At 39.2% G+C, this 16,642-nt stretch overlaps 1 protein-coding gene across 2 annotated transcripts in view; it reads left to right on the top strand.

Annotated features, from left to right (window-relative positions):
* CEP85L (centrosomal protein 85 like) overlaps nucleotides 1-16,642 on the top strand; it is a 135,840-nt gene that overhangs the window by 64,643 nt on the left and 54,555 nt on the right. For both annotated transcript variants that reach the window (XM_058020389.1, XM_058020388.1), the window contains exon 3: nucleotides 6,339-7,105. In XM_058020389.1, the coding sequence (XP_057876372.1) occupies nucleotides 6,339-7,105 (767 nt within the window). The remainder of the gene's footprint in view (nucleotides 1-6,338; nucleotides 7,106-16,642) is intronic.

The following is a 16,642-nucleotide window of genomic DNA, read 5'->3' on the forward strand; positions in this document are numbered from 1 at the left end:
CCTTTTTCTGTTTGTTTGTGGAGTTTTTATTTGTTTTCCCCTATCAAAAACTGCTGCACTGCCTTGGTGCAGTCTCCCTGAAGTCAACCTTTGCAAAACACAAACTGTTGTTAGAAGTTTTTGTTAAGCTTTGTTTGTTGAAACACATGTAAAATTTTATTATTTGAGTCTTGTAATTGGTACTGCCAAACAGCTAGCTTAAAGAAGTTTATTTTAAAGCAGCATGTGGATCATTTTACTCAGTATTTTCTTGCACAAAAAAAAATCGAAACCCAAACCAGCTATGTAAGTCAGGGAAATGTGTATTAACTTTTAATGAGGAGTGTTTTGGATGACAGGTCATTCTACCAAATGTATTTTAATGTCAGTTAGTACTGAGAACTTTGACCTCAAATCTGACTGCAGTGGCACATAAGAGTAAACTAACACTTTCTACAGAGCTTGTCTCCTGTGTAGTGTCTTTTTAACTGATCATGTAGGATGAGAAAAGCAAATGTTATATCTGTGTGCTTCATTTGGCTGCTGATTTTGTTTTAATCACCCCTGTGCAACTCTCTGGGAAGATGCTCAGATTGCCTCTTGTCATCTAAATTAAGTGATGGAATTAAGAGCTTTGGCTCTTGAAATGGGATGTGGAATGCAAAGATTGATTTGTAGTGCTAAGGTGAGATCATATGAAGGTGTGGCCCACTGTGTTACTTAGTTGTGTGTTCTTGCTGCTAGAATCTTTAGAACTTTGCTAATGTGTTTTTTGCCAGGTCTGCTATCTCGGAAGGCGTGGTGGGAACCTGGTGTTAAGGTACAGGGATGACCTCTCAAGCATGGGACAACACTCTTTAAATAAATCAAAGCTGGTGAGTGTTGGCTGTGCTCTAATGAGACTTGATCAAAGAGCGGATTTGTGAAAGAGTATTTCAGTACCAGAAATACTACAGCTTAATACAAAGTAGTAGCTCCTTTAAGGCACATTCCTTGTCAGTACTGTGTGCTAGGGAAAATAGTGTTTTCAGGTAAATCTAAGTGAAGCAAGGCAACCTTTTACATGGTAAGATGAAAACAGGATGTGAATAATGTGAAAATAGTGAAGTACAAGTTACTTTCTTTGAATCAGTATTTTTCATTTGCTCAGTGAGGAGGTATAATTTTCTCTCATTCAGTGAGAGTTTCTTTGTTAAGCTTTAATAAATTTTAGAACATACTTGTTTCTCTCTCGCCCTTTTTTTGTATTGTTTGCAAATTGAGAGTGTTGTCCTCATTACTTACTCTGAGAATGATGGTTGCTACCCTATCACCTCTCTGTCAAACAAGGGAGAAGGTGTGTTTGCCTCAAGGGCATGGAAAAGAATGAGAAGTCACAACTGGGGGAAAAGCAAATTCATTAGCCGTAGAGGAGGAGGAGGATAAGGAAGATGGACACCAAATGGCCAGGTCTTAATACATTAGATGGGATATGTCAAGGAAGTTTCTGTTCAAGTATGTTCATTTGTACATAGCATTCCCTTTGTTTGTAAGGATGTCTAAGAAGCGGTTTGCCATTTGCTGGAACTCAGTGTTACCTCTGCAGTTCTTTCCTTGCATAAGTGTGGATGCCATCCTGATATTTGTGAGTGCAGCTTTTACTCTTTCCAGCATGGCTTTTTGCTGTACTTACTAAAAATCCTTTAAAATTGCCCTGAAGTATTTTTGAAAATGTGTGCATTGTAGGAGGCCTGTGAGACTGTCCTGCCATTTATTCCTTTTTCCATTTCTCCATGATAACATTGCTGAGGGACAGTAGCTTTACCAGTATTTCATCTGAAACAAAGTCCTAAAAGCAACAAAATTACTTCAGTTTTTGAAAATTCCATCTCAACTTCTAAGTTCATATTCATATTATTCAGCATTGTACCGTTCAAATTATTTGTGAATTACATAGCTTTTCAATTCCTTCATCTTCTAAAACTAGTGAGTTTTTAAGTACAACTTGCATTCCTTTGGTATGCAACACAGTAGATTACAGAAAATCCCATACAATTAATGTGAAACAAAGTAGAACTGACTTGGAGTTTGCAGCCCACATCTTATGTAAAAGAATTCTGATTGATACTGGCAGTACAGTGATGGTGATGGTGGAAGGCAGTGAACTTCCTTCTTTTTCAAATTGACATTAATTGGACTTGCTTCTTAACACCACATGACTTTTTCTGCTTTGAAGGCATAGACATTTTTCTGGCAGTAAGTCTTTTAGCATTTTAATATTATTTTAAATTAACTTTAGTTAGTATTACATTTTTCCTCTAGTAAGTTTTTTGTTAATTATTGTTTTATATTAGTTCCTTGCTGTTCAGACTTAAAATTCCTAAACATTTTTTGTTCATAGAGTTCTTTCTCATGCCGAACTTGTTAAATGTCTGAACAGTTCCCTGGTTTTCTGCCACAGCTTTCTGTGATGCATGTTCTTATTTATTCTTTGGAAGAGAGTTATTTGCAGAGATTCCTTCCTTCATTCACCTCATATTTTGACATAGTAAATGTGAAGTAATATGAAAAAGGTCTGTAAAAAGAATGATGAAGAATTCTAGACAGTACCAAAAAAACCCCCCAAAAAACCCCAACAAAGCAACCAAGCCCAAACCGTTCCTGCGAGTGCTGCTGCACCCTGGAAAGGCATGCTTTTGCTTCCAGAGGATGATGAGTCAGTCTGCTTAGGGCTTTTTACAAGAACTGGCCTCCTGCCTGGCCACTTTGAAATGTCTCATTTGGCTCATCTGATTATCTCTGTTGCATTGAGGCTTGTCCAGTTTGTGAGTAGGTAGGCAGCGAGGAACACACATGTAGTGGCACATCATCCCAATGTCTTTGTCTTTCACCCAACTCCCAGGAGAGTTGGACACTTCTGTTGTGTGAGAGTTAGACAGCTCTGTTGGAGATTTATGCACCCACATGCTTGCATGGTAGATGGAAGACCCAAGGCTCCTTCAGTGCTATGCTGGATGCTGGAATTGTTTGTGACCTGTTGCTGGGGTCCATGCAGAGCTAGAGAATAGTTCAGAGGAACTGAGGTCCTATAATAAATGTCACAGCTTTTGTTCACTAAACCACAGGCAGATTCAAGACCTTCAATTTGTATAATGGAGACTTGACTTCCCCTGTTTATCTTCTGCTCAGTTAGTAAGAATAATTCCATTTATTTTCCTGGATTGGGGTAAACTATGTCAGTGTTTTGGGGAGGTAAGTGGGAGGGAAGGACAGGAAGAGAAGGTCAGCTGCTTTTAATACTGGTGTTTTTCTCCATGATCAGGGCATTCTAATTATACCCTGGATAAAATATCAAATTTCAAAGTCCTTCACACAAGGAAGGTTCACTGCTTTTCAGCAGCATTAGATACACACGCATCCCATAAACACATGTATCAGATACATTTTGATTTTGATTAATATTGAGTAACTGTATTAGCTGATTACCCTGCTATTGTATGATAATATCTTATCTGAAATAGTGAAGAATTTGTCAGAGGTGTATCTTATATGGGAGTTCTCATAGCACTGGTATAATTTTGCAGCTTAAGAAGTTGTTGAGGGTTACAGTGAACCTTTTCTGACTTGTGTGTTTTGACTGACTTTTGGGTGACAGATAAAGATTTTAAGTAGCTGCGTGAGGGTGGTGTGTCTGGCCTGAGCAATTACTTCAGAGGTTTTTCTTCCAATAATTTAAAAAGCATAGCACAGGAAAATACAAATGCGTAGAAGGTGTTTATTAACTTTATATTGAGGAGTTTCTTCTACCCCACTTTCAGAAGAAAGTGCCTGCTGTGCTCTCTCTTTGTGATTAGTTTTTTATTAACACCAAAATTGGTTCTGTTACATAATTTTCTATGCCAGATAAGCAGTAATTAGATATTTCAGAAGGTAACACAAGATGGTAAGAAAGCCATATGAAATGTTCTTAATTTTTTTATTCCATCTGCTGTTATTATATGGTAGAAATCTTGTAATGCATTTTTAAAATAGTGTACTTTGAATTCTCTTATTTATGTGGCTTTGGAAGTACTGTATCAGGTATTAAAATGTCATGCCTGTTAGAAAAGTGCTCCAGGGAGTTTTGTGGTGGGCACCAGGAAAAGTTATGAGGATAATTGAAAAGAAAAAGTTGTCATATAATCTTATTTCTGCTGAAAGGAAAACCAGTAGCATTTAGCTACTCTTTTTATCCCCATGTCTCTTTTGGCTTTCATTAAAGAGAGCAGTTTTAAGCTTTGAAAGACTCTGGAGACACACAAGTCATGTTTCAGAGTGTTTGTAATCTTCCAATAAATGCCAGATCAGTGAAATAAACCCCAAATAATCCCAAGGAGAGAGTGCTTTCAGGTCTGAACTGGCATTTGCATACCCCCACCTGTATGGAAGGGAAAAACCTGCTGCTTGGATAAAGTTGTCTTTGACAGGATTTGGCCAGATGGAGCTTATTCCTGTGACTAAAGAAGAAATAATAATATCTCAAGTTTCATGATGCTTTCTGCATTCTCTCTTATTTTCAATGAAATCTATGAATTTTCTGCTTTTTGTGTTGTGAGGTATTTCCAAAGGCAGACTGGTTCTCTTTCCAGCTGAGCCTGAAGGCAAGGCAGACTTGAGCAATATGCTCTAAGAAAAAGTGTGAATTTTCTCATATGTTTCAGTGAGCGTTAATGGGAAGACTAATTAGGACAACTTGAAGCCAAAATTACTGTGTTTCTCTTGGAGACAAATTATTGGAGACATCCATTAGCTGTACTTGGATATAAGTGGCATTCTAAGTTCAAATCTGCTTGAAGAGTTTAGAATTGGAAGTGAAGATGTTTAAATCTTAACTCAAAATTAATTATTTTTAAATTAAATTTAGAAGAAGGAAAAATAAAAATCTACCACATATTAATAAGTTTGTAATCTAATAAATGAAGGAGATAATGTATTTCTAATTATTATTGGTTTTAATTTCAGTTTTAAAACCATGTATGTCTAACATTAAGTCAGTATTTTAGATGGAAAATGCTATATTAAATACTATTATATATTTTTTACTATTTTAAGTTTTACAGATACATATACACAGGGTTTCTTTTACCTTTCTCTTGCAGATGTAATATTTCTACTCCTAGAAATCTGTATAGCCTAAAACATAGGTCAGTTCTTTTTGAACCCTAATACACTCTTATTTTTTTGGATATGAAAAGGCCTGGGACAGCTGCCTTTGCTGGACTGACTTTGTGCTGTGTCAGATTCAGCTTCTGCGTAAGGTTCAGTACAAAGGTTAGTTGTCTTGAATGTTACAAAGCCAGCAGCCTCAAGCTAAGGAGTTGCCTGTACAAGAGGAGATGCATTTCTCTCTTCTGGGCATTTCCATCCCTGCTTTCCCTGAGAGTCTTTTACTGAAGGAAAATATTGTTAGAAAAGTAACGAGAAAGAAATGCTGCAAATTAAAACAATTGTTCACCACCAGCTGTCTGTTCCCTGAGCAGCAGCCTCCCAAACCAGCCTTCCCCCAGTTTTATTGCTGAGCATGGTGCCATAGAATACAGAATATCCATTTGGTCAGTTGGGGGGTCAACTCTTCCAGCTGCGTCCCCTCTCAGCTCCCTGTGTACCAGCAGCCTCTTCATTGGTGGGTGAGAAGCAGGAAAGGCCTTGATTGTGTAAGGAGTGCTTAGCAGGCACCAAAATATCCCTAAATCACCAACACAGTCTCCAGAACAAATCCAAAACATAGCCCCATACCAGGTACTGTAGAGGAAATTAACTCTTTCCCAGCCAAACACAGCACAGGAAGCATATTTGGAAATTGGTGAGATCCAGAATGGATAACTCTGTCCAAGTGACCATTATTAAACTGGCTTGTCTACAGCACTGCCATTTAACCAAATGCATTTATTGAATTGTTCTGCCTTCAAAAAATGAGAAGAGGGGTGATGGGGTGATGGAAGGAGAACAAGTCTTGGGGCTGCTGAGCACCTGTACTGTTAGTGATATAGAAGCTCCTTAGTATGTGTGGAGTGGGGGAGAAATCCATCCTGCCACCTTAAAGCTGGCAATGGTTTCTTTGGCTCACAGGCTGAGAATTCTATCTGAAGCTTCTGTTGCCAATGCTTAGTGAGCTTTTATTTTTGTTATCATGACACCTGAGCAAAATAAACTTGAAAATCTCACACTTTAATTAGTTTCTATTCTCATGGTTTAGAATGATCTAGAAGGCTCTATTTTGTCAAGAAACCTCTTTCCTTCTAATTTTGCTTTTCACCTTGAATTTGATATTTTGTCCTATCTGAACTAGTGTTAATGAGCACTATGTTGCACTTACTTACATGATAAATTTCTCTTCACAGATCATTCAACTTCAAGTGGTACATCATCATTTAAGCCCAGCCGATCACTGGTTTCTATTCCCACTGCCCATGTGATGCTGTCTGGTGCCAGCTCTTCACTTTCCAAACACAGGGAAGCTTTCAAGTCTGATGGCTCAAAATGGAGTACAAGCTTTGTACGGTCAGGAGGAGGCAGAAATCAGGGAGCCCTGGACAATTCTCTTGACATGAAAGATGCAAGACCTGTAAGAAAATGGTCCTCCTTGTCTAAACTCAGCTCACCAAATAATTTCAGCCAAGATGGAAGTAGCCATTCGGTGGAATACAGGGCTGGCACGGACAAAGCTGTGCCACCTCAATTAAGGACAAATGGGCCAAGTTGTTTGCATGACAGCATGGAGTTGCTAAAGATTGAGGACAAAGAAATGGGGAAAAAACGATCTTCTCTATTGGACTGCAAGTACAAATTTGAAACGTGCAGCAAAGACGACTTTGTTTCGGATTCCCCGAGTAGGAGACACGCCTTAGACCTGACCTACAGTGCCTTACCCGAAAGCAAGCCTGCGGCAGGCGGCTGCGAGGCCTTCGGGCAGAGATACGCGACCCTGGGGCAGCAGGCTGTGAGCGGCGCTCCCATACAGCCGGCAGTCAGGACTCAGATGTGGCTCAAGGAGCAGCTGCGGGCAAATCCCCTGGACTGCAGGCCTGCCGAGGAGCCCTACGGCGTGCCTGCATGGCACATGCAGCCCCTCGAAGGCTTTAGAGCAGCAGGTGACCAGCCCGTGCAGGTAAGGGCAGAGCTTGGTGTTTGCTGCCATCATGTGGCATCCTGGGTTATACCTGAGGAATAACTGGCAGTTCTTAATCAAACAGGAAAGGGAGCAGGTCCTGCTAACCAGCTGATGGTATTTTTAAGCTTTGGTTGGGGCTGTTGCTGCTTGTTTCTCAGTATTAGTTGTTTGTTGGGTTTTCTTTTATTTCTACTGCCTACTTACAGTTTACTCTGATTCATTGCACCTGTCTGCATGGCACCAATGTCTTCATGTGAAGCTGGGCACAGGAAGAGGTTCACCAAGTAGCCTTTTTAGTAGTTTTAGAGTAACTGTATAGTGGGGGAAACGTGGTATTTTTATCAGAAAGGGATTACAGAGGCTGCATTTATGCATTCAGCAAAATAAGAATGACTTGTGTCGTGCAAGGGTGAACGAAAATTCAATCTCTTTATGCCTGGCACTTAAAAACAGAGTTCAGTTTGGTACTACTGCTTATTTTTTAACTAATAAAAATCAACTAACAGTAGCCAACAAATCTGGTTTATTTAAATAAGTATGTGTGGTTGATGCATCATGCTTGAAATATTTTTATATCAATATTATCAAGCACATGGTTTTAAGATATAGGCAACCCTTTCTAACATTGCAATTCACAGTCTTGGTTTCCAGCTCTTCCCCTAATGGGGAAGTACAGCTTGTGAAGGAAGGCAGTATTTAAAATCTACATGTTCATGTTTACCTGTGTAGTAAGTTTGGCTTGGCTTGACAAAAAATCCCAGTTTATAATATATAAATTTATCTGAAAGGCATTTTAGGGTTAGACTAGGATATTAGCTCAACAGAGATAATCTAGCAGTATGTTCAGATTTCCTGTTTTCTTCAGCCTGTAGTACACAAATGTAATTTAGAAAGAGTTGTGCTCAGTGTTGTTACTCCTTTTGTTGTGTACTGATGGAAAGAATAACAAGTTTAGAGATTGTTAACATCCAGTTTTGCTCTTAATGGTGGTCTAATTTTGGTTTTTGGTGGTGTTTTGAGGTTTTAAGGGGGTGGGGTTTTTTCCTTTTTTAGCTGAAGAAAATTGAAGCCAATTAATATGGCCAAACTAATAGTAATCTCTAAGGGTTTGTCTAAAAACCTGTCACTGCTACAGCTAGCCACCCTTTATTGCTGCAGAAGCCCTCACCTTTCTCTAAGCACTTCAAAGATTCTGATGCTGATAAATTCCCCAGGTAGGGAGCAGAGGCCGATGGGGTCCTCTCAGAACTGAAGCGACAGAGATGGGCTCAGTGCTGAGGCTGGGTCCGGGGCACTGCCAGCTGGACTCGGGCAGGTGGCACCTGCTGGTGGCATTGAGGAGCACACAAAGGGTTTGGGAAGCAACTGCAGGGAGCTTGGTCTATCCATTCATTCAAGTCTTCCCAAACACCTGAGATGTGTAGCTGACTGCAGCGCCCAGTAGTGCTGTCTGTGAGATTTGTGATCAGGTTACTGTGCCTGCATTTAAATATACTGAATGACATAATGTTAAGGGTTGGAAGGGGCCTTAAAGATCATTTAATTCCACCCCCCTCTGCCATTGGCAGGGACACCTCCCACTAGACCAGGTGGCTCAAAGCCTTATCCAGCCTAGTGTTGGACTGGGGCATCCGCTGCCAGGGCTGGGGCATCCACAACTTCCCTGAGCAATCTGTTTCTGTGTCTTACCACCCTCACAGCAAAGAATTTCTTCCTAATATTCAGCCTTAAACTTCCCCTTTTTCAGTTTCCACCCATTACTCCATATCCTCTCACTGCAGTTCCTGTGAAGAAACTCCAGTAGGAGCCCTTCAGATACTGCATGGTTGCTATGAGATTTCCACTCAGCCTTCTCTTCTCCAGGCTGAGCAGCTCCACCTTCCTCAGCGTGTTTTCACAGGGGAAGCGCTCCAGTCCTCTTACCAATTTTGTGGTCTCCTTTGGACTTGCTCCAACAGTTCCACATTCTTCTTTATGCTGGGGATACCAGACCTGTATGCAGTACTCCAGATGGTGTATCACTAGTTTTATATACTTATTTACTTAATTAGGCATAGGTCTCTTCATCATCCTATATGTGCCTTTAAAGGCACTTTGTTTAGGATGGGTGTTTTAGAAATTTATTTTTGTTTAGATCAAAAGAACTCCCAGCTCTTGTCCTTCATATGTCACAAGTGCTTTCTCCCTCTGATCATGTTTAAGTACATATGAAGGCAAAGTTAAATGTTTGAAACAGGTGAAGCCCTGTCTGTGTTATTACAGTTATTCAAAAGCTTTCATCCATGCAGGCATTGCTACTGAGCTGTATTTGGAGGACAGAGCCAGCAGGGGGAACACAAGCATTATTTTTCTTTGGCTTCAATTCACAAACAGTGCTGCACCTCTCCAGGTTTTTGAGATTTGACATTTTGCCTAAAACTGGATTTTTTTTTTTTTATGGAGTGGTTTTTTTGTGGGTGTTTGTTTGGTTGGTTTTTTGGGTTTTGTTGGGATTTTTTTGTTTTGCCTTTTTATTTTTTTTCACCTGTAACTTCTGCATTTCTGTGGAGGAAATTCCTTATGCCCTTAGCAAGTGCTTCCATTGGCATGATCTGGAGTCATATTGCTGGGCCTTGAAATGGGATCTGTTCTATGTCCTCAAGTGAGATGTGGTTGTGAAGTAGGACCCAGTGAAGGTTGAAGTGTGTGCAAGAGCAGTGGGCCTTTGGGCTCTTAAAAGCATCCCTTGCCCTCCTGTCTTTCTGACAGAGGTTACACCTGTAAGGAGGAGAGATGCCAGAAGCAATGAAAAAATGAGAATGATTCTTCCTGTCTTGACACCTGTCTTTTAAAGAAACCTCAGCATCATTCTGCTTTGGTCTTTTTTTAGAGATCACATGTACCTGGGAACTGGTATTCTATTATTTCTGAGAAACAAGAAAACTGCAATCCCAAGTGAAATATATATCTAAGAGATAGAGTAGAAGGCATAAGACGAAGCTGATGATTTATAAAAAGGGCAAAACCTACAGCTCTATGTATATTTTTTAATTATTCTTTTCCTTTAAGGATTACTTTTGTGTTTTTGCTTTTAATATGTATATATCCTGATGGAAATGTAGTGGTTTTTCTAGGACTGAAAAAAAAACCAGTTTATCATTATTTTTCTTTAAAACTACTATTGCCATGAACAGAGAATACAACAAACTTTACTTCTAACTGTTAATCTAGGGCAGTTTTGTGCATCTTTAAGATAGATGAACTCTGTAGTCTCCCCTTCTTCCAGACTATCACTAATGAAGTAAGAATAGACAGCAGCAATTTTCTGAGTTGATTTTGAAGACTGATGGTCCAGAAAACAGCTTAATAATACACAGTACAAATAAGTTTTTATGTCCTCACACACTAGTATAGACAGTTGACCATAGAAAATGCTAATTCAGAATTAACTTTTGTAAAATCAGAGAAGGTTTCTATTTGTTTATTCTAAAGACTAATGGAAAGTATAATGTAACACCCTCAAAAGCTGTTCCAAGGTTAATTACTTTCAAGCTTAAGATTCTCTGCTTCCTTAGTAGTCTGAAGTTGACTGAACTCAGTGGTATTTCTTATACTTTGCTCCCCAAATTATAATGCCTATCATGGGGCTTTTCCATTCCAATTGTAAACCATGGATTGTAAAGTAAAATTTCCTGTGCATTATAAGGGAAGCTCAGAGTGTTGAGTAGAAGGCCTGCAGCTGCATTGTGATTGTCCTTCAGGATGTGGTCAGGTTTGCAGCTGCAGAAAATGTGCTAAATGTGCTGTGGAACAGCAGAATGCCTCTTAGAGAAGGTGCATCCTTCAGCTGTGGGTGTGATGTTTGTACATTTCAGAAATAAGTCTCTAAGGAGAACCTGGTGTATGGTTATTATGTAACATTGCAAAGTTGCATCTGAAAATTCGTTTCCTTAGCTAATGTGAGTTATTTAATGTATCCTTTTTGGAAATAAACATTCTCCTACAGATTTCCTAGGAACAGATTTTAAAAGTTCTTCAGTGTATGGAGTTCAGTTTATGCACTGAAACAAAAAAATATTGCTTTAATGAAAACAGTTTCCATGCAGAATTTATATTTCACCATGTACTTGTTAAATTGTTTTCAATATACAGCTGATCTTTGAATAATGAAATGTGTGATAAGGACTGTATTAAGAGAAAAAACCTGCTTACAATACACAACATTTCCCGTGTACTGAACTTGGAGGCCATAAAATCCAAATTAAAAAAATCTGTGTTTTCAAGCAATGGCATTTCAAAATTTTCTAGCAAAAGCAATTAAAGTCTGATCCTATTATATATCCTATTTGAATGCATGTAGGTACATGCTGTGTGCTAGTCCAAAAATTAGATTTAAAATGAAAGCATGCCTTTAAAATTGTTGGAGATCACATAATAAGAAGGAGAGCTTTATAAGATTGCATATCTACATATTAACTTTGTCTGGTGTTGCAAGTATCACAGTATGAATCTCTTTATTCCAGTGTACAGAGCATCTTGATTTCTGCATGGTGTGCTAAATTGTGTCAGAATATTGCAGAGATAATAGGTAGAAATTACTTAAGTGCATCTTTTCCCTTTAATGTACCTGGTTTAGTGGGGTTTTTTAATGAGGAGAACACTGGATTGATTATACCATGTATATAAAAATTGCTGGAAATTAAGTTTTAATGCAGTGAGAAGTTTAGCGTTATTAGAACACTTTTTGTTGCAAAGCAGACAAGGAAGAAAGTAAACTGCATGCATATCTAAAAACTGGTAAACAAAGCTGTAAAAGTTTAATTGAAACAAAAGTCATAACATTCGTCAAATAACATTGTTGCCACATAGAATTTTATTCTTAAATGTCAACTCAAAGCTAGGGTTTTTTTACAATCCTGTCAGATCAGAAAATTAAAATTATTAATGTCAATATTTTCCTATATCACATTTTGATGAAACCATACTTTTCAGGAACAGAAAACTTTTTAACATGAGGGATTTTCACTTTTAGCTAGCAGAGTGAACTCCTTTGCTGTGAGCCATAACTAAGCTTTGATGGTCTGTTCCTTTTGCTGTAGCCCAGCAAACGGGATCCCGTTCATTGTAAGGTGCTTGTAGGTTCAGTCTGGAGTGCAGCAAATGATAGGAAACCAAACTTGGATGGTGCTTGATTGCAAAAAAAGCCTTGGCACTGGTTAGCTCATAAGTTTGCCAGCTTTATATGTCATCTCTGGAAAATGCTTCCGTTTCAGTAGTGCATTTCAGCATTTGTTGAGGATTCTGTCATGTTCATTGCTGGCTGAGAGGAGGCTACTAGGATTGCATCTGGGGATTGTTTCTCCATGCTCTGACAGCAAAGTTTCTCACAGACTTCCTTGGTATGCAATTTTTGATCTGGAAATACATGCTCATTGGTGGCAGTAGGCTCATTTTCCTCAATTTATTAAAAATGAATAGGTGACTTCATTGTTTTGTCAGGGCCAACTGGTGTCATAGTGGTTTCCCTAATCTAGGGAAACTTCTGAATATAGAAAAGGTCATATAGACAATAAGCTTTGAGTAGTCCCAAGCAGTGAATAACCATTTTGTTGGGACAACTGTTCTTATTCTGCTTTGGGCTAGAGTGGGTTTCCTGTTTGTTACTGTGGTTTTAATGTGCTTTGAACCATCTATGTCAAGCATCAACAGGAATTCTCCTAAGTAATACAAAACTATGTAACCATTGCCACATATATCTCTGGTATATAAATTTACATAATTTTTTTAAAGCAGAGTATTTCAAGATTATAAAAATAAATGATTGCTTTTTGTGATGTAGCTGTGCAAAGTTTTCTGCTTTAAATGCAAACAGATTGGAATTCATACTTCTGTAACTATCAACTTCAAAAAACTATGGGTATGTAGCTTGCAGAAGCCATTTCAAGTGGTTATTGCACGTATTTCAGAGCAGGTGAGAAAAAAGCTTTTAACTATCTGTGCTGCTCTAGGCCATTGTGCTGGTTTGGCTGGGGCAGAGGCAATTTCCTTCGTAGTAGCTACACTTTGTACTTATACCAATCCATAGTCCCATGCTAACTACTATACCAGATAAAATCAGCACACTAATGCTCTGTCAGCTTTGGAGCAGGTTGCATAGAGTGGAATGTGGATACTTACTAATGGCAGGACTTCCTTAAGCTTTCAGGTTTGCTGGGCATGTTGCCTTTTCCTGTGAAAATTCTGTTCCTAGATCCAGTTTAGATGAGTCTCCTGCAGATAACTGAATAACAATAGTGATCATATGGAAGTTCTGGGCGTGAACATGAATAGATCAGCTCTGTAATACACTCAGCACTCAGTAGTATATGTGCTGAATGAGGGATGTGCTGTTGGCAGTAGGAAGCTGGAGCTGGGGCTTCCCCCATCCATAAAACAACATCTGCCTCTTATGCATGTGTGTTAATATGCATATCTATGGCAATAAATTTACTGTACAATATATATTTTTTGGTTTACACTTGGTGATTCTTGTGGTTGGTTCCTGTGTTTCACTTGGGAAAGTGAGATGCTAAGAGAAAGTTGTCTGGCTCCAATGTGATGTACAAAAATCTGCTTCTGGTCCCCTCCTTTCCCAGCACTTCTCGTGTTTTTAGCTCTACCTTCTGGAAAATCATTCCAACAGAAGTGTGCTCTTGTTGGTCACTCTCCTTCCCAGGAGCCTGTGGGAAAAGTACATCACTCTGTAAAGTGCCACAAAAGAAGGTCCTGTAAGGAGTTTTTGCTGCATGCCTAGAGGGGAGGACAGGCTATGGACTGATGATAGCACTGGCAAGTAACAAGTGCTCTGTCAAATACGGCTGCAGGACTCCCACACTGCTCACTTGACCTGTGCATAAGTGGTAAATCCTCTCTCTGAGGCTGTAGTGCATCTTGGGCTTGTGCAGCTATGCCTACTGCTGGTGTATGTGCTGGTGCTAAGGGTCTCCTGGCCAGAGTTATGATAACCCTGGCTAATGGCCCTTTGTTTTTCAGTTGTTTTGACAGGTGCTTCTTTTGATATGCTGGTTAACATAAGGCTTCTGGCTTTTGAGGTGTTGCAGTGAACCACAGGTGGTCAAAAAAAGTCTAAGTAATAATAATGTTTTCATATTTGACCTTTACTTATCCCCATCTCTGCTACTGCAAGCTGCTTTTCAGGGATATCTTTGTTTCCATTTCCAGCATCTGTGCTTTTCTCTCCTCAGGTAATTTGATGTATGCTGTCAACTCAAAGCTGGCATTTTGGTCTGCCTTCTTGCTGTCATTTCCCATTAAGTATATGTTCTGCAGAAATTCCATTTTAAAAATTTGATTTCTGCTGTCCCTTTTTTGCAGAAATTATGTTCCTTGCATGCTGAAAATAATTTGCAGATCTTTAAATAACAATCATCTGTAGCAATGAGAAGCTGCAGTAGCTGCCAATGCATTCCTGGGGTTTTTTGGGTACTCGGTGAGGCTGTAGGTGCTTTCTTCACTCGGTGGCAGGTGCACAGCTTGTGCACAGCTCTTAGGATTGCTTTCTGATAAATTTGGGGTGTGAACACATTCTCTGTAACTGTCAGACACTTCAGCCTCTGCAGACTTCACATACTTATGTTCAGGCAGTCTAAAGCGTCTACATTATCATTGCAAAACCCACAGGGTGAAATCTGAGAAGGAAGCAGAGCCTTGCAGAGGTTCACATCAGCTTCACAAGGATAAATGCAAGCACTAGGACCAAGACAATGAGCAGAAAGTTAAGTAGCAGGTTGAGACCCCTGTTGTTGGCAAGATCCATAATGTGCATCAGTCTGCCCTCTTGTGCCTGCAGCAGACTCTTAATTGTAGCTTAGGGCTGCTCCTTCATTAGTAAGCTGTGTAGGTTCACATGAATTTCATTCTGTCCATAGCTCTTCCCCTGGTTTTTAGTTTCTGCCACTTTTAACGAAGAAATGGTATGCTTAAAATAGCTAATTGTTTAGTTTTTTTCTGGAAAAGTATTCTGGATGCTCCTACAAGCCTTTTTTCTCAAATACCTTAAAAATAAAATTAAATAAAATTAAGGTTAATGATAACTTTCATTCCAGTACTGAAGAATTTCTGAAAAACTAATAATTAGAGGAAGGACTTGAATTTTCTCACAGAGTTTGGCACTTCACTGACTTTATCAATGTGTATGCTACTTTCCAGGCCCATTGATTTTTCAGAAGAATGAATGTTCTCAAGACTTGGTCTCTTTCAGCAACAGACTGTTGAAAATTTACTTCTAAAATACCTCTGTTGGGTGAAACACCGCTCTGCCTCCTGCTTTCTTATCTGGGCAAAATGTCTATCTGTTAATAGAAGTATTTCCTACCCTTCTAGGGTTTGGCATCGTGCACTGCAGCCGTGTTTAGCTGGCAATGTGCTTTCTAAGGCCCACTGCAGTCTTGCAAATGCCTTACCAAGAATCTGGATTGAGCTGGCAGAGGATGTGTCCTTAGTGCTTTTAATAGCACATATGCAATTACTTATTTTAAGATAGCATTAATAACTTAACAATTGGGGTTTATTTATATAAATATATATACATGAGTGAAAGGAATATATAAACCCACTTAACCCTAATACTGCCAACAGTTGCCAAAACTTGCTTTTAATAATCAGCTACATTTTTAGGGAAGATCACAAGAGGGCAGTATTTTATAGTTTTACATCTTATACAAAGGTGTAACTTCTGGCATAATTTTGCCTTTAAAGAAAGAAAAAGCTTATAAAGCAATCAATTAAATATTACTACAGTAAATATAGGGACTGTGTTCATTAATTTAAATTACCAGGGTTCTTATTGAGGGTAGCATTAGTTCTTAAAAGAATCCTTATAAATATGTTCTGGGTTTTGGTTTGTTCATTTCTTCTTTTCCCCCACTTTTTATCATGGAGGTCAAAGCTAAAAGGATTACATTTGTTGTTAAATAACACATCTCTGGATCTTGCAGGATTTCACACAAAAAATTTCCAATTGTATTCTCCTAGGCACTATTCTTTAATAGCCATACAAATACAGGTATCTGGTCTGTAACCTATGGTGTGTTTATATGCTTCCAAACACTCTTTAAATGAATGGGTTCAATTACTCTGCTCTAATTTTAGCAGAGAGGATATAAGTAAAGTATGTTTCAGCATACATTAAAAAGTGTGACCGTTTTTTATGATTATTGTTCAGTCTGTATCCCAGAATGGATAAGGTTGGAGGGGACTACCATCTTCCTGCTCAAGCAGGATCATCCTAGAGCACATGGCACAGGATTGTGTCCAGGGGGTGTCTGAACATCTCCCATGAGGGAGACTCCACAGCCTCTCTGGGCAACCTGTTCCAGTGCACAGTCACCTGCACTAAAGTTCTCCCTCACATTCACATGGAACTTTCCGTGCATCAGTTTCTGTCCATTGCCTCCTGTCCTATTGCTTGGCAGCACCCAGCAGAGCCTGGCTCCATCCTCTTGGCACCCCTTCAGACAGACATTGATAAGGTCCCCTCCCTCAGTCACTTCTTCT

Source organism: Melospiza georgiana, chromosome 3, assembly GCF_028018845.1.
Source record: "Melospiza georgiana isolate bMelGeo1 chromosome 3, bMelGeo1.pri, whole genome shotgun sequence".
Lineage (NCBI taxonomy): Eukaryota > Metazoa > Chordata > Aves > Passeriformes > Passerellidae > Melospiza > Melospiza georgiana.